Source organism: Arvicola amphibius, chromosome 5, assembly GCF_903992535.2.
Source record: "Arvicola amphibius chromosome 5, mArvAmp1.2, whole genome shotgun sequence".
Lineage (NCBI taxonomy): Eukaryota > Metazoa > Chordata > Mammalia > Rodentia > Cricetidae > Arvicola > Arvicola amphibius.
The window spans coordinates 33,836,695-33,859,989 of NC_052051.1; the positions used below are offsets into that span (position 1 = coordinate 33,836,695).

At 42.1% G+C, this 23,295-nt stretch overlaps 1 protein-coding gene across 2 annotated transcripts in view; it reads left to right on the plus strand.

The window, feature by feature from the left end:
- Positions 1-23,295, plus strand: part of Kif16b (kinesin family member 16B) — a 248,663-nt gene that overhangs the window by 123,800 nt on the left and 101,568 nt on the right. For both annotated transcript variants that reach the window (XM_038329839.1, XM_038329838.1), the window contains exons 15-17: positions 872-1,009; positions 14,743-14,825; positions 16,862-16,950. In XM_038329839.1, coding sequence (XP_038185767.1) covers positions 872-1,009; positions 14,743-14,825; positions 16,862-16,950 — 310 coding nt within the window. The remainder of the gene's footprint in view (positions 1-871; positions 1,010-14,742; positions 14,826-16,861; positions 16,951-23,295) is intronic.

Consider the following 23,295-nt stretch of genomic DNA (forward strand, 5'->3'; position numbering starts at 1 on the left):
TGCTGGTAAGGAACTTGCTTTTCTATCAAGTAGATGCTAATGAGCCACTTGTTACATGTTTCTCTATACGCTCAGTATTTACTAGAAATGAGAGAGCTGGAAAACCACTCCAGAAGCCCCCAGACTCAAGAACTGTTGAATCTGCTTTTACATCAGATCCCTTGTTTGAATCATGCATTTGGTCTTGGGAAGCAGCCATAAACGATGACAGTTAATAAGAACAGTGTTCTCTGAGCAGAGACATTCAGTGGTGCAGTCCTGCAGAGAAAGTGGGAGCTACTCCTGAGACATTGAGAGGTGCTCGTATCTGCCATTGCCAGGATGTTCATAGATAACCAGATAACTGAGAGCAACTGGCTGCTCTCAGAGGTCTCAGAATCAGAACAGGCTGTAGTATTGGGCATCTCAGAGAAGCCTCTGGAAGTTCCTAAGACCTCCTGAGGTCCATGCCGTGCCATGCCTCTACTCTGTACTTCTGGGAGGCATTACCTGAAAGTGCAGACGTGCTCATGGCTTGTAGACCCACAGAGGCTTTCGTTCTTATGTCTCCCTGTGGCTGGCAGGAGTTTGTCTGCATTGAACAGAGATTCTCAGTTAAACAGGCTACTCAACTTGTATTCTTGTTAGGAAGAATAAGCTGCCATGCCAGAGCTCACTGTCATGGGGTTGGTGGTAGCCAGACCCTTTGAGGTGACCATCGTGGATGCTTCTGTCTCTGCCCCTTGACATTGCAGACTCACTCAATGGAATTGTCCACAGTGCTTTTGTGGAAAGTAACAGGCATTCAAAATGGAAAAGAGATAAATAGTTGGGAGTCATTATAGCAGACACCGAGTGGGGACCAACTTTCTTCTTTGTTTTTCTCTCCTAGTCCTTCATGGTCTTGACTTGGAGAGTGAGCACTGTGTCTTTGAGAATGTCGGGGGAACGGTGACTCTGATACCCCTGAGCGGGTCCCAGTGCTCCGTGAATGGTGTTCAGATTGTGGATGCCACACAGCTAAATCAAGGTACCTGGTTTTGCTTTTCAGAGTTCTCTGTATCTATTGAGAAAGCAAGCTGGCCTTGGGGAGTGTATGCATCTTGCTGATTAAGGGACACAGAGGTTAAAGACTATTTAAGACTATTTGCCTCTTTGTGTTTTCTCTTTGTCTTGCTGGGGGTCTGCTTCATAACACCCACTTTCTTGTTAAATTAAACATATTTATGAATATTTGTGGTTGTGAGAATTAGCTATTAGATGATTTTAAGTTAAAAAGTACCTCTTACAAGAAACTTTAATGATTTCCTTTAAGACTTTTACTTTCAGTGTTTTTTCTCATGAGTGGTTACAATTATATACACAGGATGGGTAGCATGTCTTCTCTGTTGGAAACAACATCAGTATTCTAAAAAAAAGAAAAGAATAGATGCAGAACTTTCAAATCCCAGAGCCATGTGAAAGTAACCAGTACATGTTAATTAGTCTGCTCTTTTTCTCTGTAGCTAAATTGATAAGATTATAAAGAGAAAAGGTCGTTCCAGTCAGTGTTAGTTCTTTGGCTTTGAGCTTGTGGTGAATTAAATCTCATGACCTGAAAACAGAGAAGAGGGAGGCACACCATACCTCTCTGAAGACCTTCCAGGAGACTCCTCATCCTAAAGTTCCAACTGTTCCAAGCTGAGGGGATTAGATGTCCTCTAAGGGAAGGATGGTGTTCCGATTATGACGGATTTCAATCTTTGAGTTCCTTGGTGTATATTTTCTCCACCAGTGAGATTCTCCATACATCTACAGTGCAGCCATACAACCAGGAAACTAATGGTGATCCTCAGATTTGGTTCATTCAGGTTTGGCCATCTGCTTCTCATGGATCCAGCATTGTGCATGGCCGTGTTGGCCACATCTCTAGTTTCTTCATTCTAGAGCTGGTCCTTTGTCTTTCTTGGACTTTATGACATTGAACAGAGTATGTCAGAGGCATTGTAGGCATTCTGTCTGTAGGATTTCTCTGGTGCTGTTTGTAGTTAGATTTTTGTTTGTTTGCAGGAAGTGCTGGGTCAGACTTGTACAGACTAGGCAAGGGCTGTGACAATGAGTGACTTACACCTCCAATATGATGCATTTCTGACAATGCTGCATTTTCCTCCTCTCCTATCATCCACTGCTGATGGCACTCCCTTTGGGTCCTTGGTAAACATGCAGCTGGCTAAGCTTTTTCCCTGTGTAGTTACTTCCTTTGACTTTGACTTTAGATAACGCTTTGGGAAGGCACTTTGGTTATCAGTATTCTTTCCCTTGTCACATGTTGACTTACTGTTTCAGAAACTGTCTTTAAAATTTTGTTGAATTATTATTATTCTGTTGGTTGCTAAAAAGATTTTCTTGTCATTTCTTCTGCATTTGTCAATTGAATTTTTAGTAGCAGGGTTGCATAGTTAGTCACTGTATTTAGTATTTCCTCTGCTTTGCCTTTATTTATTTTGAATGTTCAAGTTGTATCAGATTTGGCCAGTGTGGATTTCTTCAAGGTGGCATCTGTGTATTTGGCTTGACCTCATTGATTTGTGAGCTCTCGCATACCTTCTGAGGAAAGATAGTCTAGACTCACCTTGTACATTCCTAGAACTTTCCAATTCTTTAAAGGGTGCTCTCCAGTGTGGGCTCTGCGTAGATCTTCCTTAACATTTAACCTTGAGTGATTCTTCTCTCCTGTACTGCCCAGGAAGGAAACAGGATCACGAGTTTGCAGAAATTCTTCAGATAGTTGTAACTATGTGTCTAATTCTCCTCTAGATTAAAGCTTGTTGATAAATGTCTACATGAAGTAATTTTGTTTTACTTTATATTTTATTTTATTTTGTTCTTCTACTCAACTAGGTAGCTCATTTTAAAATATGTCTACTTCGGGTGGTGATTCAGGTTAGGAAGCAAACTTTTGATCTTTTAGGCTATCTCAGATGTGACTTTGGTTAAGAGAGTCATAGAACTAATTGACTTTGAAGGCTAATGGCAACACTTGTCTTTCCCTGTGGGATGCTCTTAATTCTTTTATTGTCGTGGTTCCATGGTGATGTTCCAATCCAGCGGGCTTGAGTTCCTCCAGCATTATTCTGAGCTGCTGAACTGCTTCCACCATATTTGAAGGTGTAAGAGCATTGTGCAGAGTATAAATGCCACTACAAGCCTCAGAGACAGGGAATGCTAGATGGCATCAAATCAAGACATTGCCTGAGAGTAACAAGATGACAACTTTTTTTTCTTTTTTTAACCTAGACTTTCTTTCATTAACATATATCCTGTCCATGTTAAATTAAGGAATAAAATTATCTACTTTGGCTTGCTTAGTGTTTGTCGATTTTTAAGATGAAAACTGAAGCATGTTTTAAAATTGCAGAGTGATATGATAAACCGGAGGTTTGTGACTGTGTGTAGTGAAAATAAAAAGGGTAAATGGCACTGACCCATCCTCCTCCAGATCATCCTCCCTGCCAGAGAGGAAGGAGGCAACTTTAGCATTTATAGACAAGGATCATAGACTTCAATAAGCATTTAGTTTTTAAAAACCTATAGTAAAATATAAAAAAATGGACTTCATTAAAAATACAATAAATGGAGCAGGATTAAGTAAAATAGCATTTTTATACTTAAAACCCTTCTTGGCTTTTGCCCATGAAGCAGCTTTTTAAAGTCAGTTCTGTAGAGCACTTCTGCACAGTCCTGCTTAGGTGATTTTTGCAAAGTCAGATGTTTTGAATTAACTTTTGGCCGCCAAGCCTCTTGGCGCTGGATCTTGGGGTAGCTGGACAGCTGCTGTATTAGTACAGAACACTGAAAAAATGATAGCAGACCATTCATTATCTCTCGTTATTATTCACACTTTTACCCTCTGAATCTTTGACTTGTATCTGTTGTTAAATTTTTTGGCTTTCCAAGCCAGGCAGAGGTTCTATTTATAGCCCCAAGGATCGTGAAGTCCAGGCCACTTTGGTTTCCCACACCTGTTGTCCTAACTAACTTCAGTCTCTGGCTTACTGTAGTGGTTACTGGCCTGTCATCCTTTGCACATTATTTCTTGGTCCTCAGAATTGGCCTGTTCGGTAAACTGCGGATTGGGTTCATGAAAGACACACAGAAGGAACAGTTTTGTAACAGTTCCCCACTCTCCGAACAGCAGGAATATAGGATTGGAGCCCAGATGAATATCAACCCACATCATATGGATGTCTTACCACATCACCCTTAGCTGACTACGTCTCAGGTTCACCTTATGTCACTCACGGTGCCCTCCCTTTCACCACCAGCTTCCACCTTATTGCTGATATTCGATAGTCAGCTGCCTCTTCATTGGTAAATTACATTCATTTGGAAATGTACTAGGCTGTGTCGTTTTAAAAAAAGCACAAGTAGTAATTACATCTTCTTTATCTAAATAAACCACTTAAGACACTGTGAATTCCAAAAAATAGGTTTGTCTAAATTTAGAAGGTTGCCATCATTAGGGGCAAGTTTTTTTTTATGTTGCTCTTCATTTTTAGCTGTGTCAATGAACTGCCTTCTTTCAAATAGCATAGCCTCCCCCCCTCACCACACACACACAATAGCTTGTGTCAATGAACTGCCTTCTTTCAAATAGCATAGCCTCCCCCCCACCCACCACCACACACACAATAAAGAAAATGAAAGGTTTTCATCCATTGGCATTGTCAGTAAAATGAAGAGTATTTGCTGGAATTGTAAGCATGAATGGGATGGAATATTCCTTGTGTATTGTCTAATATCTGACATCAGACACCTTTTCCTTCATCTTCATGTCTAAATATACCCATCTCTTAGTGTGTGCCCAAAGCTCAGATCCCCTACCATTTGTGATTCCATTATAGCTCCATCAAATGAATCCATAGAAAGAAGAAGGTGAATTCTTGACCACAATGTCTTATTTATATCCAGAGATCACAGCTCTTCTTAGGAGTCTAAAAAGACTCCCAAACCTAACCACCATATATTTAATAAGAAATGGCACAATAATCAAGTGTGTAGTAATTCAGCAAATACTTCAGCCTTGTCTTGGAATTTCCAGGAACTAGGCTTTCTTATTTGAATTAGTTTTTGATGTAATATATATTTTTAAAGCTGGTCACTGTTAAATGTAAATAATTTTTACATTCATAACAGTGGATACCTTTGGTCTTCTTGCTGGCCTGTCAGATTCATTGAACATTCACCTCTCATTTTAGAAGTGCTACAGAAACTGCATCTTGGAAATTCACACTTAGGTGCATTTGAATGTAATATGCTTGAGTGCCAAGACATATTTGGTTTTACTCAAGTACCCTGAAAGAGGGAACAGGTGATTGTCTGCAGAGTGGAGCTGAGGAGCCTTTGATAAAATTTTCATCTGCTGGAAGGCTGCTGTGAGTTTCTCAGTGACAAATTAAAAAGGAATTTTAGTGGAACTGGAAAAGAAAATAGATCTTTGAGGGTTGAACCATGGTATCCAACTAAGGCCAAGAATGTATATGCTTCAGAGAGCTGGGAGAGAAGAGTGTGTTCCCTGTGGGCTCCACTATACTGACCTGAGCACCTGTCAGATGCCTCCCTCAAGTTAGAGACCTGAAAATTGAGATTTTTCTTTTTGAATTTTAAAACCTGAACTATTTTTTAAAAGAGAATGGTTTTCCAAGTATGTCCCAGGTCAGTGACATCAGCACTACCTTGGAGCTTATTAGGTACACAGATTCCTAAGCCCTATGCTGCGAAAAATCAAGATCTAAAAACCCCAGTGCGTTTTCATGTCTAGAAGTAATTCTGATGCATGCTTCTGCATGAGACCAGCTGACTAAAGCTAGTCACACTGAAGTCAGAGTCTTGACACCCTTGACACGAGCAGAAAAATAACTATTTGCCTATCTCCACTCCTCTCTTTTCTCTTTCATCCTTCATACCCATTTCAGTCTCTCTGATCCCTTCAACAACTTAGGCTTCACATTGCCTAAGATGGCTTTACAGTGGGTGTTGCCATGGGCGTCTTTAAGTTTAAAAGTTTGGAATTTACTGAGCCTCTGAATCTGTGGGTGTCTGTCTGTCTTTAGAGTTGGGAAGTTTGCCACCATGATTTTTTAAAAAACATTTTCCTCTGTTGTATACACTTCTCTTTCATTCTGGGTCTCTAATCATATAAACATTAGGTATTTTAGTTGTTGTCTCCTGTTCTTTTGATGCTCTGATTTGCTATCTAGTTGAGTTTTCCTCCATGACCACTTCCTGCTATAGGGCTCATCCTCCAAAGCTTTTGTTTATCTGATTGTTGTGATTCTGGGTCACAACATTTGGTTCTTCTTTTTATGTTTTATCTCTTATTGCATTTTTAATTTTCTTTTTGTTTTAAAGTTGAAATACTTGTTTAAATATGTTTATTATTGCTAGCTCAAAGTGCTCAGCCACAGCTTGCATTGTTTTCCCAATTCATTGACATCTACCTGATCCTTCCTTTGTTAAGGAAGTAATGATAATGGTTTGAATCGGAAAGTTTTGAACATTTTGCTAAAGGAGTCAGCTTCATTGAAATTCTTTGACGGGATACTGTGATAGCCTCCTTCAGTGAGCTGTTCCCTCGCTGGATTCCCTTGCCTAAGTTAGGAGCAGCCTCACCTATACAGATTGTGGTTGCAGCACTAATGCTAGTTCAAATGTCAAGGCCTCTGGGCTGTCCACCTAGCAGTGGTCTGACTATGTGGATAGTCTGAGCAATTTTCTGCCCATTAGCCCATCTCTCAGGCTGAATATGCTACTGAAGCTAGGGCTATGTGTGCACTTGTGGTAGTGAATGTTGGAGTTCCTACTGTGAACCCAGTAGTTTTCCCTTGGATCTTCCTATTTCTCTCCTCAAACTGGAAATTGGCGTTTTCCTGCTTCCCCTCTTTCTTCTACCCTGTTTACCTATACCCATGTCCAGGGCAAAGGACTTAAAGGACAAAAAGAGGAGCATACAGCCACAGGAGCCTGCCATACCATCCTGGGTAACTTAGAGACCTCCCGCTGCCTCTACTTGGTACCAGGGACCTTCTTGTTCAGATCAAAGCAGAGGACTTCTTCTCATCGGTGTTTCATAGCAATGAGCATTTTTGAGCTTCCTTCTAGTCGGAGCCAAGATGTAGAAACCAAGATATAGAAACTCGTCCTTTTCCGGCCTCCACACTCCCCCCAGCAGTCTTAGTTCCAGTGCTCTGTAAGAGTCCTGTTAAACTGTAAAGCACTGTGATGTTAATGACTGGCTTGGGTTGTAAACAACTATTTTTAATGTTTATTTTGTATTGAAATCAGCTAAGATGGCAGTGTGGTTGACTCTTAATTGACAGATCTTAGAACTTTCCCTGGCAAGGTACCTTGAATTAAGTATGCAAGCTAAGCAGAAATTTTTTAACAAGCAACTTGCTATGCTGCCTTTATGATGGCCCGTCCATCTGTTTTAGATATGTTAGTCCTTCTGAGGCTCCTTCAGCGGCTGCAGAGGACCCCTCATCCTTGGCAAGGCTCACGCCAACATTCTGCAGGAGTTGTGGAAAGTAGCACCATAGCCAGACAAGCCTTGGTGAACCCAAGATAACCCAGCAGCCATTCTTGCAACGTGTATGATTTTGTATCGCTCATGAATTATTTCATGTCAAACCCACATTTTCCTTGGAAAGGATGGACTTGTCCCCTGGAGGAAGTAATCTGTTTTCCCCATGAAGTTTGAAGAAGAAAAACATTAGCCTGACTCAGTCAGGCACTCATCTACGATTTTACGGGCAGGGGTGGACTGGTGCATCCTGAAGATTTAACAGCTCTGCACTCAGTTCATACACAGACCATCAACTCACCTTGATGGTTATCTGACCGGATACGTCAATAGCAAAGATTGAAAATCAATTTCCTTTCTTCTCTAGAGGCCCAGAATCTAAGCTTACAAATTTTCATTTTACTGAGAATAAATGAGGGGTAAAGTGATTTATCTAATGCAGGAAGTTATAACTCATTGTCTGAAATGTGAGCACTGATAAGGGAGGTGTCAGGGCCCTGGTGGGTCTTTGATAAGGTGTCATATACATTTGTCCCCACTACAAAAAGCAGTGATCAGATGACATGCTTTGATAGTGACATCTGCTCCAGTATCACATTGATGCCCAGTACCTGGAGCTCATGCCCAAGCCTATTAATCTCATCTTTATGTCTTTTCTGAATCCATTTAGAATCTGCACAAAGTCATTTATTCCCTATAACTCTTAATCTTTCACATCTAGCTTACCAAAGCCATTTTGAAACAGAATTACTATAACTTCCTATGCCTTAAGTAATAGTCATTATTAAAAGAGTAGAAAGCCCTAGAACATACAACTTAATCTGTTCTTATGTAGTGGTTCATGTTATTGAATATTAGATTCTATCATGGCTCCAAAATGATGCTAACATTGCAGTTCATTTCAATATAAGGTTTTTAAGCTATTTCAAATCACAGAGACGGTTCTTATAAGCAGCTTCTGGAATCAGGCAACAAAATGAGAATATCCTGTCCTTCTTTACCCAAGATTCTTGTTCAGCCACCTTTCAAGTCAGCGTATGATATTCTCTGAGTCTGGATCCTCCCCCCGCCATAACTCAAATGAAACCTCTCTCCCTCCAAGTGTCCTTTAGGAATGCAGCCCCTGTGTGTGCGCTGGGTCCGTGAAGGGTGATGAAATAATTAAAATGTAAAATGAGGAGCCTGAAGCAGAATCCTGTTTCTATTGTCTCAAGCCTTTAAGCTCCTGTTACTTTGGACCAGACAGTTTGGGGAACACAGTTGTCTCCTATGTTTGTATCAGCTATAACTCAGAACAGCATCCTTTATACAGTCACCTCTAAAATATTCACATGACAACATTTAATAGAAAAGTAAGTTAATTTATTCATGCAGTAGCAGAATTAGAAAATCTCATTAAAATCTAAGGAGGGGTAGTTACGTGTAGTCTTAGTACTGTCCCTTTGTTCCCCTAGAAATCACTAGCAATACATATATTCTTGTTTTTTCAGCTTACTTGACATACTAAAATAAGAAAATCTCATATGAAATCATCATTTGTATCTCTCATTCACAGATATTTAAATAAAGGAATCTTTTTATATTTTTTTAAACAAAAGGCTTTGTCTCCCGTTTTACAATGTCATTTCCTCCTTCATTCCCTTTTAAGACCGTCTGGAATTTGTCTGTCTTGGATATTTAACAAGCTCTGAAGTAATCTCAGTGAAGCCATCATATATTTCAGCGAGGTTTAGACATGCTCTCAAAATTACAAATTAAGTGTATCACAGAAAGTCCATCTGCTGCGATTAATCACATTAACCTCAAGCAAGGAGTCATTGACAGTTAAAAAGAACCTAAGGTCGAGAAGGAACCTTAGGAATTTTCCAGTTGCTGAGCAGATGAGAACACCAAATTCCAAAGAGACTCAGTCATAGCTCCTCCTTGGTCTCATCCATAGACCCTGTGTCAGGGTGTGTGTGGAGTGTTGGGTGGGGTATGGGTGTGTAGGCTAGAGGTTATTGTCAGACGTCTTCCTCAGTAGCTTCTGAACTTCCTGTTTTGAGTGAGCGTCTCTCAGTGAACCTAGATATTAGTGATTTGTCCCCAGTCCACCTTCCTCCACACCCTCGCCCTGGTCTGGGTTGCAGGTATATCAGCAGACTTAGATTTTTACCTGGATGCTGGTGATCTAAGCCCAGGTCCCCATGCTTGCACAGTGATCATTTTACTCACTGACCCCTATTCCCAGCCCTCACTTAGATATTATGTCACTAACCAGTCTCATTTGTCTATCCATCCACCCACCAAGTCACCCTTTTCCTTGAGCTGGCTTATCGCTAAGTATATTCATGAATTTCCTTTTTCATAAATTACAGCTAACTGTGCCACTAAACCCATTTCACCCTCTGTTTATTAACATGTCATAGGTATGATCTGAGTCCAAAGGGCACCAGCTGAGATTCCTGTGTCCGGGAACAAAAAACTGAACCAAGGGATATGTGGACAATGATAAAAATAGACTTTAGGAAAGAGAAAGGTACCTTTAATAGGTAGGGGAGTGTGCATCTAGAGAACCAAAACAGATCTGAGACTCAAAAACCCCACTGCCTATCAAGACCCTTCTTGATTATTTGCTTTCTCGGGGAGATCTAGCCATGCCTTCTCCTAGCTCAGTTTTGGCACATATAGCCCTGGTGGGGCATGGGAGGTCCCAGTCCTTCTGCCACTGGGTTTCATGTTCATCTTGCTGTCTCTTCTGCAGCCTGGCTTTCCGGCCATAGGGGTCTGTAAAGCACTGTCATACAAATTAATTTGTGTACTTTACAGCTCCCTTTTTTCCCTAGCTCCTCCTTTTTTGCTTTGACCCTCACCTACACAGCTCTCCTTGAGGCAGCACCCACTGGTAATCTCTGGTTTCCATTTAACATCTCTGGGGGCACTCTCTGTTGGTGTCTCCCCCTTAATTCTGTTTCCTCCCTCTCCAAGGTCACCTTCTCTACGAGGCTGTTAAAAGCCAGCTTCCTTCCCTCCCCTCCCCTCCCCTCCCCTCCCCTCCCCTCCCCTCCCCTCCCCTCCCCTTCCCTTCCCTCTTCTTTACTTAAGTGACATTTCCACATCATTGACTTCATTTAGTAAAGAAAACTAGATAGATAGATAGATAGATAGATAGATAGATAGATAGATAGAGAGATAGAGATGCATGAAAATAGTCCTCACAGACCCATAGTGGCACTATAAGAAGGTATGGCCTTGTTAAAGTAGGTGTGCCCTTGTTGAAGGAGGTGTGTCACTGGCTTTGAGGTTTCAGATGCTCAAGCCAGGTGCAGTGGAACTCTGTCTTCCTACTGCCCAAGGATCCAGATGAAGAGCCCCTGGCTCCTTCTCCAGTACCATGTCTACCTGCATGCCAACATGCTTCCCACCATGAATGAACTAAACCTCGGAACTGAAAGCCAGCTCTAATGAATTTTTTTCTTCATGAGAATTGCCACGATCATGTTGTCTCTTCACAGCAAGAGAAACCCTAACTAGGACAGGAGTTGGTACCATGGACTGGGGTATTGCTGTGATACGCTGCACAAGACAGATGGCTTTCCTGCTCTCTCCTGTGACCTTTCCCTCTCCTCTCAAGGCTTGTACAGTGATAGCCCTTATTTCCTATGCCACATCCACATGCCTGTGTGCCAGTCTCTAGCTATCTTTTCTCTTTTTCTTCTGAATTACAAAAGAAATAAAAAAGGAAGGCCGTGACTATTCCTAGGACTGGTGGAGGAGAAGGTTTATTGTAGATATGAGGGAGACCATATCTAGAGGCCAAGGCATCTGGGAGAGTCCAGAGTGAACTTGATCCTGGGCCGGGCCATGTGAGAAGAGGTGGAAGTGGAGAAGGGAGACCAAGGAGACCAGGAAACTGAGAGGCCCAAGGGTAAAGGGTGAAAAAAATGCCATTATAGCTAAAATGACTGAATTATCTAGGGAAGGGTTGCTGAGAGAAAGGCAGCCCAGCCTCTGGGCTGGGGAGTTCAGGGTAGGGGGCAGGGTATGCCAGCCATACCTAGTAACAGGTAAGGAATGAGCGATGCTAAGAGAATCTATTGGCCAGGTCTGCTTTGATAGGTTAAGTAGACACCCTGGTTGGCCCTTTGTCCTGGGTTCCAGACCTAACATCTGCTATAGAACCTTTTACTTGCTTCTTTAAGCTCATTTTAAGTACTTTTTATTAACTGATTAAAATTTTGAAACCGAGGATCAAACCTAGTGCCAAGTACCTGCTAGCCAAGTCTTCTACCAATGAACTATGGCCCCAGACCATCAGAGCCTGTCCTAAGCAGCCCTCCCCTCAACGACTCCTTTCTTCCCCTCCTTGTTCCTTCATGCAGCCAGTGTTTTTCCTTTGTTGGAAACTTCTCACTCATTATCCCTATCCTGTTAACTGTTTATGCTCTGTAAGGGCAAGGAATATGTTAGTCCTCTCCGTCTCTGTATCCCCAGTGTTTATCATGATGACTAGCATGTCAGTGCTCACGAACTATTTGTGGCTACAAAATTAAAAGCAGTATTACATAAGATTGGTGCATATTTTTTGATTCAGTGTTTCTTGGGTGAAAATGAACAGTAGAAGGAAGAAGAGAGAGCTGTTAATGGAGACCATTGTAAATGCCAGGCATTTACTTGACACACATCAAAATGGAAATGAATTGGTGTGGATAGTTTTGCTTTCTTTCATAACTTCGTAAAGGGCTTTTAGCTGTATATTTCATGCAAGTAATATAGATGGCTGGATTATTTTCAGTGACTTAATGTGAGTTGAAATAATGTCTCTGAGTTACTATTCTATTTTTCCATTAACATATTTTAGCAATTTTCAACTTGCTTAGCTAGGCATTTGATTAATAGAAGAAAAAAAGAGTTGGGTTAGGTGTAATTAACACCTGGAATTTGATCGCCTTATTAATCTCTAATATAGCTGAAGAGTATTAAAAGTGCCTGTATCCTAGACATGACTGCTTAGATTACGACTTTCTGCAAGAAACACAACTCTGAGTCTTAACAGTGGAAAAGTGGAAAACACCTTTTTTAAATTATAGTAAAGTTGCTTTTCCAGAGTGACAGAAACACAGACATGAATTTATATGAGGACAATAAACCAATTGTTAGTGAGACAAAGATCTATTGCTTTCATGATTCTCCCAATATTCTTCTCTTCATGTTGGCTCCATTTCCTGTGAAACAATGACTTCCATTAAACCCAGATCTTCAGTTTCTCCCTATGCCTTGTGTCTAAACCAGTCAGTGGTTAACTGTATGGATTTTGAAACTCTTCTGATTCATCTAAGACAATATACTGACTAGGTAATAGCAAAGGCTGGGTGAGGAGATGCTTTCTAAAGCTCCAGAGTAGATGACTGTGATTGTGTTCTGACTCCAGGCAACGACTACACCCAAGCAAGAGGTAGCTGTTTGTGCTCAGATAGAGGATACATCAGCCATCAGCAGCTCCAAGACATGCATCAAGGGGCATTAAGGATCTGGTGGTACTGTCCTCTCAACAAACTGTATCTTCTGAGGTCTCAAGGAATGGTAGAAAGATACTGTCTTAGTTAGGGTTTTTATTGCTATGAAGAGACAGCATGACCATGGCAACTCATATTTAAAAAAATTAATTGTGGTGGCTTGCTTACAGTGCAGAGGTTTAATCCATTACTGTCATGGCAGGAAACAAGGCAGCATACAGGCAGATATGATGCTGGAGAAGGAGCTACTACTACATGTTGATAATCAGGCAACAGGAAGTGGTCTGAGACATTGGGTATAGCTTGAGCATATATGAGACCTCAAAGCCCGTCTCCACAGTGACATACTTCTCTACAAGGCCACAACTACTCCAGCCAAGCCACACCTCCCAATAATGCCTCTCCTTTTGCTGGCCATTTTCTTTCAAACCTTCACAGATACGCCTGAAATCTTTTAAGTTTTTAACTATTAACAATTAGTATTTTTGTTTTTGAATTTTTCTCTGGGAAATACCGAATTTATGGGTTGGCTTTTATCACTGTCCACTCGATGGTGAATGCTGGTCAATCTTTTTCTCAGCTCTCCAGGTCTACACAGCGCGTGCCTGTCTTTGCTGTTGTTTAAAAAAATCTTTTGTATGGATTGGACTTGAATTTTTATGTTCTGAACATAGCTGGGTAGTCTCCCATCTGTGACCCAAGCTTTCCCTGTGATACCCCATGCTCTTCTTCTTGCTGTCTTCTGACTATCCAGTGAGACCAGTGTTGGTCTTTAGCTCCTCTAGTCTCCACTTGGTACTTTGGTGCTAGATTGTCAGTCATTTCTCTTGATGACTGACTTGAGAACATAAGTATTACCTGTCACAGAACTAAAACTATCATAAGGTGATAAAGTGCTCTGCACGGAAGAGACCACAGGACATAGTTTCTCTTAAATGCCTGTAGGGCCAGGGAGTTCACTGGCTTCCCTGGCCGATGCACTGAATCTGGACAAGTCTTACTTCAGAAACTCTTTGCTTATTCTTGCTGACCCTTCTTCCTTGGTCATTCTTAGTCATTGGCCTTGACTTCTCTTGTTCACTGGGCACTTGGTACTGAATGAGGATTCTAGTCCAGCATATCCAATGCAGACATCTAAATTTTAACAGGGTTTGTGAGAGGAAGCAGCATACTTCCTTGAGAATAGATGTGTATGTATTTATGTCTGCAGTTTCTTCCACATCGGGTACTGGCAGGTGTTAGCAATAGGAGCTTGTTCTCAGCCAGTTCCACTGTGTTTCTTTTGAAACGGCTTGTCTTTGAGTGTTCCTTTTTTAAGCATTAATAAGCATTTCCTACATTTGAAATCACATGTTTTGCTTGATGATACATCTCTTTAGATACCTGGAGGGTTTTTTCCTCCAAATAATCATAAGTCTAATTATCTGCATATTAAGTTTAAAATCTCATAATAGGTTATAATGCTTTGATTCATCACTTCTGCCTAAGTTATTTTGAATATGTTTTACACCCAGCTGTAAAAACAAAAATACATGCAGGTTTAAAATTCGCTTCCATAGGTGGGCCTTTGAGACTGAAGCATCCCCTTATTATTTTCTAATGCACTGGAAGGATAAGTCCGTGCTCTGCTGTTGCCAGCTGACCTCACTGCCTACCACTGACGTCATATTGCTGTCTGTCCATTGCTGTCATTCTTGTGTATTCCAGGTGCTGTGATACTCTTGGGAAGAACCAACATGTTTCGCTTTAACCATCCAAAGGAAGCTGCCAAGCTCAGGGAGAAGAGAAAGGTGAGGGCATGGGGCTGACCCCAAGTGGGGTGGGGGCCTCTCCTAGATCTTAGCACTTTACTTTCTGGGACTAAAACCTCTGGAAAGGAAGCTCTGTAGCCAGTTCAGTTCCAGGCAGTTGTTTCCTGACAGATGATAGAGTAGGAGAGCCAGCAACTAGAGTCCGGAGCTCACAAGAAAAAGCTGTTCCTTTTAGACCCTTCTTGCTAGTCTATGCATACCCAGAAGAGCCATGCTTTGTGTTATATTGAGGAGTGACTTGCATTTACCAGAATCTGTCTAGGAAACATAGCACTGAATCGCTCTTATTGCAAGTCCACCACAGTAAATGTTGTTTTTCACTTGGGCAGGAGATGGAGTGGGCAGGAGATTGAGAGAGCTGGGCTTGGTTGGATGGGACCATTCACAAATCTTATAATACACAGTGGTGGAGGAAGGCTGCAGCCCACAGAGAGGACCACAGAGAGGAAAGAAGTCTGCACCATGGCCTCTCCCTAGACTGCTGAAAACAGTAAAAACTACAGCTTTCATTTCATGAGCTGCGAACTGTGCTCAACTTATGCAGAGACAGCCATGTTATCTATACAGTAGCTGTTACCACCCCAATTTACACATAACTGAATGGGAAATTAGACTAAGACAGACTGTCCATAACAGTCTGTGAGGGCAGGAGGCAGGCAACCAGGACCTCAGTCCTGACCAGCAAGCCCAAGGCCTTTGTTCTAACCAACAAGTGATATAACATCTCATGCCTCTCTTTTCAATATAAGGGCTACCCAAGGCTGCCAGGTCTTTTGGTGGAAAATGAGAGCAAAGTTACACCCTCAGCCTAATCCACAGCTGATTGATGATCCAGCCAATAGATATTCTTGCCCATTCCAACCCAAAGCCACTCTAGACGGTACCTTTTAGACATGGTTCCAGAGAGATATGGTGGAAACATGTCTGCCAATCACTTTCCTGGGAAGCAGATAGACCAATTCTTACTTTTTTTTAGCCTCCCCTCACCTATCCCTTTATCTCTGTCACTCAGTAAATGAGAATGTTGAGGGCAGCAGAGATACAATTTCTAGCATCTACCCAAACCTCAATGCACTGTAGCTAGAAAGCTTTCTGAGCTATGAAATGCCTAATGAATAAAGGGACACATTTGGGGGTCAGGTTAAAACCTGGCACAAAGTAATCTCCGAGGAATCTCCCAGGATGACTCCAGCTAAGACTCCTAGCAATAGCAATATGGAGCCTGAACCGGCCATCTTCTGTGACCAGATTGGTGCTTAGCCCAATTTTCATCAGAGAGTCTTCTAGCAACTGATGGAAACAGATGAAGACCCACAACCAATCATTAGGTGGAGTTCGGGAAACCTTGCAGAATTGGCGAATAAAGAATTGTAGGAGCCAGAGGGGTCAAAGATACCACAAAAATAAATAAATAAATAAATGAAACAACAACCAAACAAACAAACAATTAACCCAGGCTCATAGGGGCTCACAGAGACTGAACTAGTAACCAGCGAGCCTGCATGGAACTGACCTAGGCACTCTGCATATATGTGACAGTTGTGTAGTTTGGTCTTCTTGTGGGACTCCTAACAGTAGGAACAGGGGCTATCTCTGACTCTTACTGACTTTTGGGACCCAGCCTTAATACACAGGGAGGTGCTTATCTTAACTGCATCTTGATATGTCATGTTTTGTAGATAGTCATGGAAGACATGCTCTTTCCTGAACAGAAATGAAGGAGGAGTGAATTGGGGTGGGGTAGGTGGGAGTAAGGCACTGGGAGGAAAGGAGGGAGGGGAAACAGAGGCCAGGCTGTAAAACAAACAAACAAACAAACAAATAAATAAATACATTTTCTTTTTATAAGGTGCTTACTGGTGTATAAGGGCCCAACTATCCCTCATCTGCAAGGTATTAGCATTCATATGAGTGCATGCATCTCATTGCCCGTCACTAGCAGAAGGCAATGGATGCTGAGCACTGGCCGTCTCATACCCACTAAGGTAACCACTCTGTCCTGTGTCTGCTCTTAGAGTGGCCTTCTGTCCTCCTTCAGCTTGTCTATGACCGACCTCTCCAAGTCCTGTGAGAACCTGTCTGCAGTCATGTTGTATAACCCTGGGTGAGTGAACAGCAATGTCTCTTCCCCATGATTTGTACTGTGATGGTATTTATGGTGCCAACTACATTATAGTCACTTGATGGTAATAAAGCTTGGGCAAGGGCACCTCCTCAGCACATCACCCACAGCCATTTTCCAAGTTTCTTTCCAGCCAGTGCTGTATATACATAATTGTACTTAGTTCTAATCACAGTGCAAATGGGATTATGTTCTCTGACTTTTTGCTTAACAACATAATAAGCATTAGCAAAGATGGTTACAAGCTTCATTATCATTTTCATAACTGTCTAATATTTTAAGTTGGCACTTTGATTGCCCAGTGCATGATCCCTTTGGCTTAAATGCTTTTATCTTGTTTTTATAAATTATCTGTAATAACAGGGGCAGCCTTGATCCTCGGGCATTCCATAGCCCAGAGAATTATCTTCACTACTTTCAGACATCACGGGATGGCTGAAGACACCAAAGAGAGTATTTTAAATAGTCTAGCGACTGGGTGACCTTGAGTTCTTAGCCTAAGTGCTCAAGTCCTTGGTGACTTCATCAGTAAGATGACAGTGATAATGAAAACATCTGGAAACATGGAGCCAGATGAGAAGGCTTTGGGCTACTCCCCAGTTTTAAGGTCCCTCAATCTTCATGCTTCCTACCAAGAGAATGTCACATAAACTAATGAGCTGAGTGAGTGAAATGAACTCACAGGACGCCTTCTGGAGCTGTCCTTTTTCAGCATTTACTTGGGGCAGGCACAGTACTGAGTGATCTCTGTCCTCTCAGTTCTGAGTCACGATGGCCTTGGTTTACATGTGCATGTGTTTATGAATGAGAGCTGTGGTGGTGTCCAGGTCCGGCTGACTCCCGAACCTTGCTCTCAGTCCTAATCCTATCCCACTTGGGGACCTACTTTCATAGCCAAGGCTGGGACTGCTCCCTGATCCAGTTAGTACTCCCCGTGGTGGAAAGTAGATGTCTATGAGAAATTGTTGCCTCATTGTCCTGGGAAGCACCTTCAATCGCATCTCTGCCTTGTTCCTGTTGGCGACCAGCAGACTAAAGCCCAGATCCCGTGTTTCTTAAGCCAAAGAGAAAAAAGAGCCAATTTGTGAGACATGGGGTCTGTAGATTTCTGGCAACCCAAAGTTTGTTTTATAGTGTCCAGTTTCGCCTTCACCATGCCACCTTCAAACTTCATGTGTGATTACTGAGGAAAGTTATGCTCATTAAATAATTCTGTCTTGAAATAAGCCAAATATTAGTGAAACCCTGAAACACAAGAACCCTCTCAGAGCCACTGAATAGGCATTCTTTCTGAAGCCCTGAAGAGCTTTAGGCTCTTAGAAATTGGCAGTGCTTTTCTCAGCTACTTTGTATGGGGACTAGGAAAAAAAAATCATTCATAGGATTCTATCACTTAATGATATGCTTCAGCATTGATATCAGTAGTGTAATCCCATCTGCTAAGTACTGTTTGTCTAGTCAAATGGTTTTGCTGGGATTTGTCTCCCTGGAATCCAGCACCACCTTCCCCATCCACTGTGCAGTGGAGCCCTTTAGTTTGCTTCCATTTGGAAACTTAGGTTGCTATCTTTGAAAACAAAAAACAAAACAAAATAAAAAAAACTCTCATCTCTGCTCAGGTCACTAGTTTTCGTTCTCTCTCTCTTTTCTCTCTCTCTCTCTCTCTCTCTCTCTCTCTCTCTATATATATATATATATATATATATATATATATATATATATATATATGTATGGTATTGAATTCTCTTTTCTCCACAAAATGTAGAATATGTAGTCCTCTTGAAAGTGATATTGTATTTTAATTGATTTGAAATTCAGTTTTTTTCCCTAGTATTGATAAAATGTCATTAAAGTGTACCAGTTTACATCCTCAGAACTCTTCTGACTCACTGTGTCTATAAGTAAAATGTCACTTCATTGATTCCTTATGGTCAGTCAGCATCCCCACCACCTGTCCATTGCAGCACACCTCAGCTCAGCCTGGCGCATCCACCTCCGCGCAGCCTGGCACATCCATCTCCATGCAGCCTGGCACATCAATCTCGCTATATCTTGGCACATCTCACTACAACCCTCTACAAGTTTTGGGCCTTCAGTTTGTGGCTCCGACTTAGCTACATAGAAAAAAACTGTGCCATAGGAGCTGTTACTTTGCTTGTTCCAGGGTTTGGTATTTGTTTTTCCTGCCATGTGCTTTGCAAGAAAGGCACCATGCAGATGAACCCATTCTGCACGCTATTCCCAGCTCTTATCAAAACAAAATGTTCCTGTCCAGCGCACATTGCTGCATGCCTGTCATCACTATTTTATCATTCTTTGTGGAGACAATCCACCCTTCAGCAAACTCCTTCTGAGAACTTGCTCTCAATCAGACCCTAGGACAGAGGCCTTTGGTATTGGCAGTGTTCGATGTCCATGCCAGCTGGAGGAGATAATCAGCCTGTGGGTGGCCGGAAGATCAGAGGAGTGAAGGAGAAATGGCGTGTGGTGCTTTGGGGGCTGTGTTCGTGAGGAGTGCTCAGGGAGGACTTTGGAGTAGGAGATCTCAGACTCGAGTGGAGTGGAAAGACACTGATAGAACACATTCCAGGGAAAGAGAAGGGAACCCACATGCTGCAGAAGCAGAAATGGAAGGCAGACCAGAATAAGTGGAATATAGGAAGAAGGGTGGCACAAGATGTTGAATATCAGCTTTGACAAAACTCGTATGTTCCTGGGAGGTGAGGGGCAGTTGGTGGTAGCCTGTGTGGGCCCATGTGGGGTACTTCAGTGAGGGTGTCCTCTGAGAATGTTGGCAAACATGAGAAGGCCTTGGCTGGGGCGGTAATCTCAAGGGCACTTACTGTGGAAATTGTAGTGTAGAATCAGGATATTGTGAAGGAAGCTGTTTGTTTAGACCATATGGAAGATAATGGTGGCATGGGTCTGGGCTTTAGCCATAGAGATAGAAAAATGAGATCAAGGAAGTAGGGGGTAAAGAGAGATTTCCAGGTTTCAGGTATGAACATGTGGGGCAGATCTTGTACCCTTTCCTGCAATGGGCCTGACAAGGAAGATGATTACAAGTTGACAGGCAGTAAGAATTCTGTTTACATGAGCATCTTTCTTGTTAAGTTGGAAACTTTGTGATCTCAAAGTTCTTTACTTTATTTAATAGTGTCATACATATCTCCTGGTTATTAATAACTTAGCAAATAGTTTCAGATTGAATATGTCTTATTTAATAAGACATCTGAGTCCTCTAGGGTATTTTTTATTTTTTTTCATAAATTTCTCTAGGCATGAACATTATAATTATTGAGATAAGACATAGTGTGCAAAGTGTTACAATCCCAGAGATGATGCAGTTACTTAAATAGCCTCAAGGTCATGTTGTGATCCTTGACAAAAGGTGGTAGAAGGAGCAGAATGCCCTATGATAAAGTAGGAAAGTGAGCAAAGGCAGTAGAGAAACCCAGCTGAGAAGCAAGATGTTGTAGCTGAATTACAGCTGGTGGCTTCTGGATGCTTCCGATACGAGCAAGATGCATCCCCTTCACCTGGCTTCTGAAAACAGACACATTCATGTAACACTTGTTGGTACAAATTCAAAGAAAATTATTTAATACTTCATCATACCTTCCTTCTCCCTGGTTCAGTCTGCTGCACTTGCTACCTGCTGCAAAGAGTGATTACCCATGAATTAAAATATAATTGAACAAAAACTGCCTACTCTGACTTATGGGAAGGCAGACACCTCATTATGAAATTGTTGGCTCTAGAAAGTGGGCAAAATGGAAGCATAATTAAAGCTATAGCCATGCTGTTTTTACCATCTTTTTTTTAATGTTGCAGGTATAAATACTCTCAGCATAAATTAAGGTAGAAGAACATTGAAAGAAATATGTTTAGTACCTGGGCCCTCATTAAAGAGTTGTTTAATTCCACATAATCCACAGCTTGGACTCAGAGCATGCTCATTTCTCAGATGGAACCTCAGGCTGTGATGCTCCCTCTGAGCAGTGGGTACTGAGAGGATCTGCTGTGTGCTGACAGCCTGCTAAGTACTCGGCTTCCAGCTCTCTGTGGAGAGTCTGGGAACACGGGCTTGTCATGTGAATGCATGTAGAATGAGTGTAAGACAGCATGCAGTTCCGAGTAGATGGCAGCTGTGTCTGCATTCTTCTCTGGGATGGTGGAAAGGACTGATGTGGCATGATGTATCAAGAAGGGAATGATTTCTAGTGCCACACCCCAATTGGATAGCCATGCCCTAATGTGTTGGGTGACAAAAAAACAGAGGCCCTGTGGCTTCCAGCAGCAATCTTTGTTAGGGTTGATGTGACCTATAGCCAGTCTCTTGGAATCTGTATGAGTTTGATTCATGAGAACCATTTGTCTCTCTCTCTCTCTTTTTTTTTTTTGGAAACCGAATGGTATTTCCTTGCATTGGTGCCAGTTTCTTGTGTAGTTTAGCTCATTCTCAATGGCACAGAAGCTTACACTCTGGACTAAGTGACCAGAGTTCTTGTCATAGAGTAGCCAGCAGGGTTGCAAGGAGTCTTAAGTATACTTTCTCCTCTGTAACTAAGGTCATAACGTTTCCAGCCTGTAACAAGGCTTTGCTTGAAGAAGAGAGAGGCAGTGAATACTAACTGGAGACTCAGTCCTCGTCACCCACCTTCCAAAGACTTAGAATCATTGCCCTGACTTTGTGCTAGAGGTTTTACTCTGTGATTTCCAGGTGAAGTGTGTCCTTGCTGGCCCTGAAGTGTTTGCAGCAGAGAGATGTCACTAACTGAGGAGGTCCACTGCAGGAAATACAGAGCTTCCAGAGGAGAGCAGGGCAGAGGGAGTCATGCTGAGAGAAGGCCATAAGCAGAGTCAGCAGGGTGAGGCCCAGCAGGAGGGAGAGCTCCCTGGCAGCGCACCTGCACTTACAGAGTGGCTCTTTGGGGGTTGTACTCTGTGTTTGGCAGGATGAATTTGGGGTGTAAATTGCAGCTCAGGTTCCTAAAGTATGAATGTAGTGTTGTACATGAAAATTACATCTGTAAATTCTGATTAGCCTTTTAAGAAAGCTTCCTCAGAGCCAGGTAGATAATATATGTCTTTATTCTCAGCACTGAGAGATAGATGCAGGAGAATCAGGAGTTTAGGGCCAGCCTCAGCTATGTAATAAGTTCAAAACCAGTCTGGGCTATACAATCTCCCATCTCAAAACAAAAGAAAACAGCTAATGTAGAATGTATAGTTAAAGTCTGTATTCCAGTGCACAAACATGAATTATTCTCTATGTACTCAGGTTCGATAACTACTTTTTATGTTTAGTAACTACTTTTATGTGTAGCTGTGGTATAAGAGACTTACTATGTTTTACCATCATAGCCATTTTAAGTACACTGTGTGGTAAAGTGCATTGTTGCTACCGTGTAGGCAACCTCTAGAACATTCTTCATCTTACAAGATGCAGCGCTGTGTTCTTGAAATAATGCCATCCTGCTCACAACTCACTTTCTGTTTTTGTTATTCTTCATTTTTTTCCATGAATTTTACTTCTTTATACCTTATGTCTTACACGCGGGTTCAGAGCATTTTTCCATTTGTGTTTGGTTTGTTTCACTTACCAGATTTCGTCAGAACTCCCTGTTTTCCGGCTGAGTAGCAGTCCTGTGTACATGTTTCTCACATTTGCTTTGTCTACTCCTCTGTTAATGGACATCGGGCAGTGGCTGTTTCTCCTGTTAGCTGTTGGAATAGGACATGGACAGCAGTGTGCAGATGTCTGCTCGAGCCTTTGATTTGAGCTCTTCTAAAAGGTTCAGTGAAGGGCTCGTCTGCTTGTCATGTGGCTCTGTTGAACTTCTTTCTGTGAGTGGCTGTGGGTTTGCGACTTCTGTCAGCAGTCAGGACTCTCCAGGGGGAAAGCTCTTGTGGCAGCAGTGTTTGTATGGCCTTTAGGAAGCACTCAGTCTCGCTTGTGCTATGAATGAAATGAAAATGATAAATAAAATGGGTGTTTATTCATTCATGTGCCTGGTGTTTGAGAGCCTCTCACTTGCCCTACCTTGAATGGTGAGGACAGGCAGAGGCTCAGGTCACCTTCCGGTATGATTTAGTAAGTGCAGACAGTGCTTGTAAAGTCAGCAGGAACCACAGAACCATAGTGTTGTTTTGCACATGCTACCGTTGGTCTATCCTGGGATTGCTCTGTAGGCTTCCTGCCTCCTCTCTGGGGAAGAGGGCTCTAGACTTCTACTCCACCTGGACCTGAGGGTACTCTGCATTAGGTTCCTTGAGCCCTTCTTGGTGACCCCTTCTTCCTAGCATCAGGCCTGGCTTTCACAG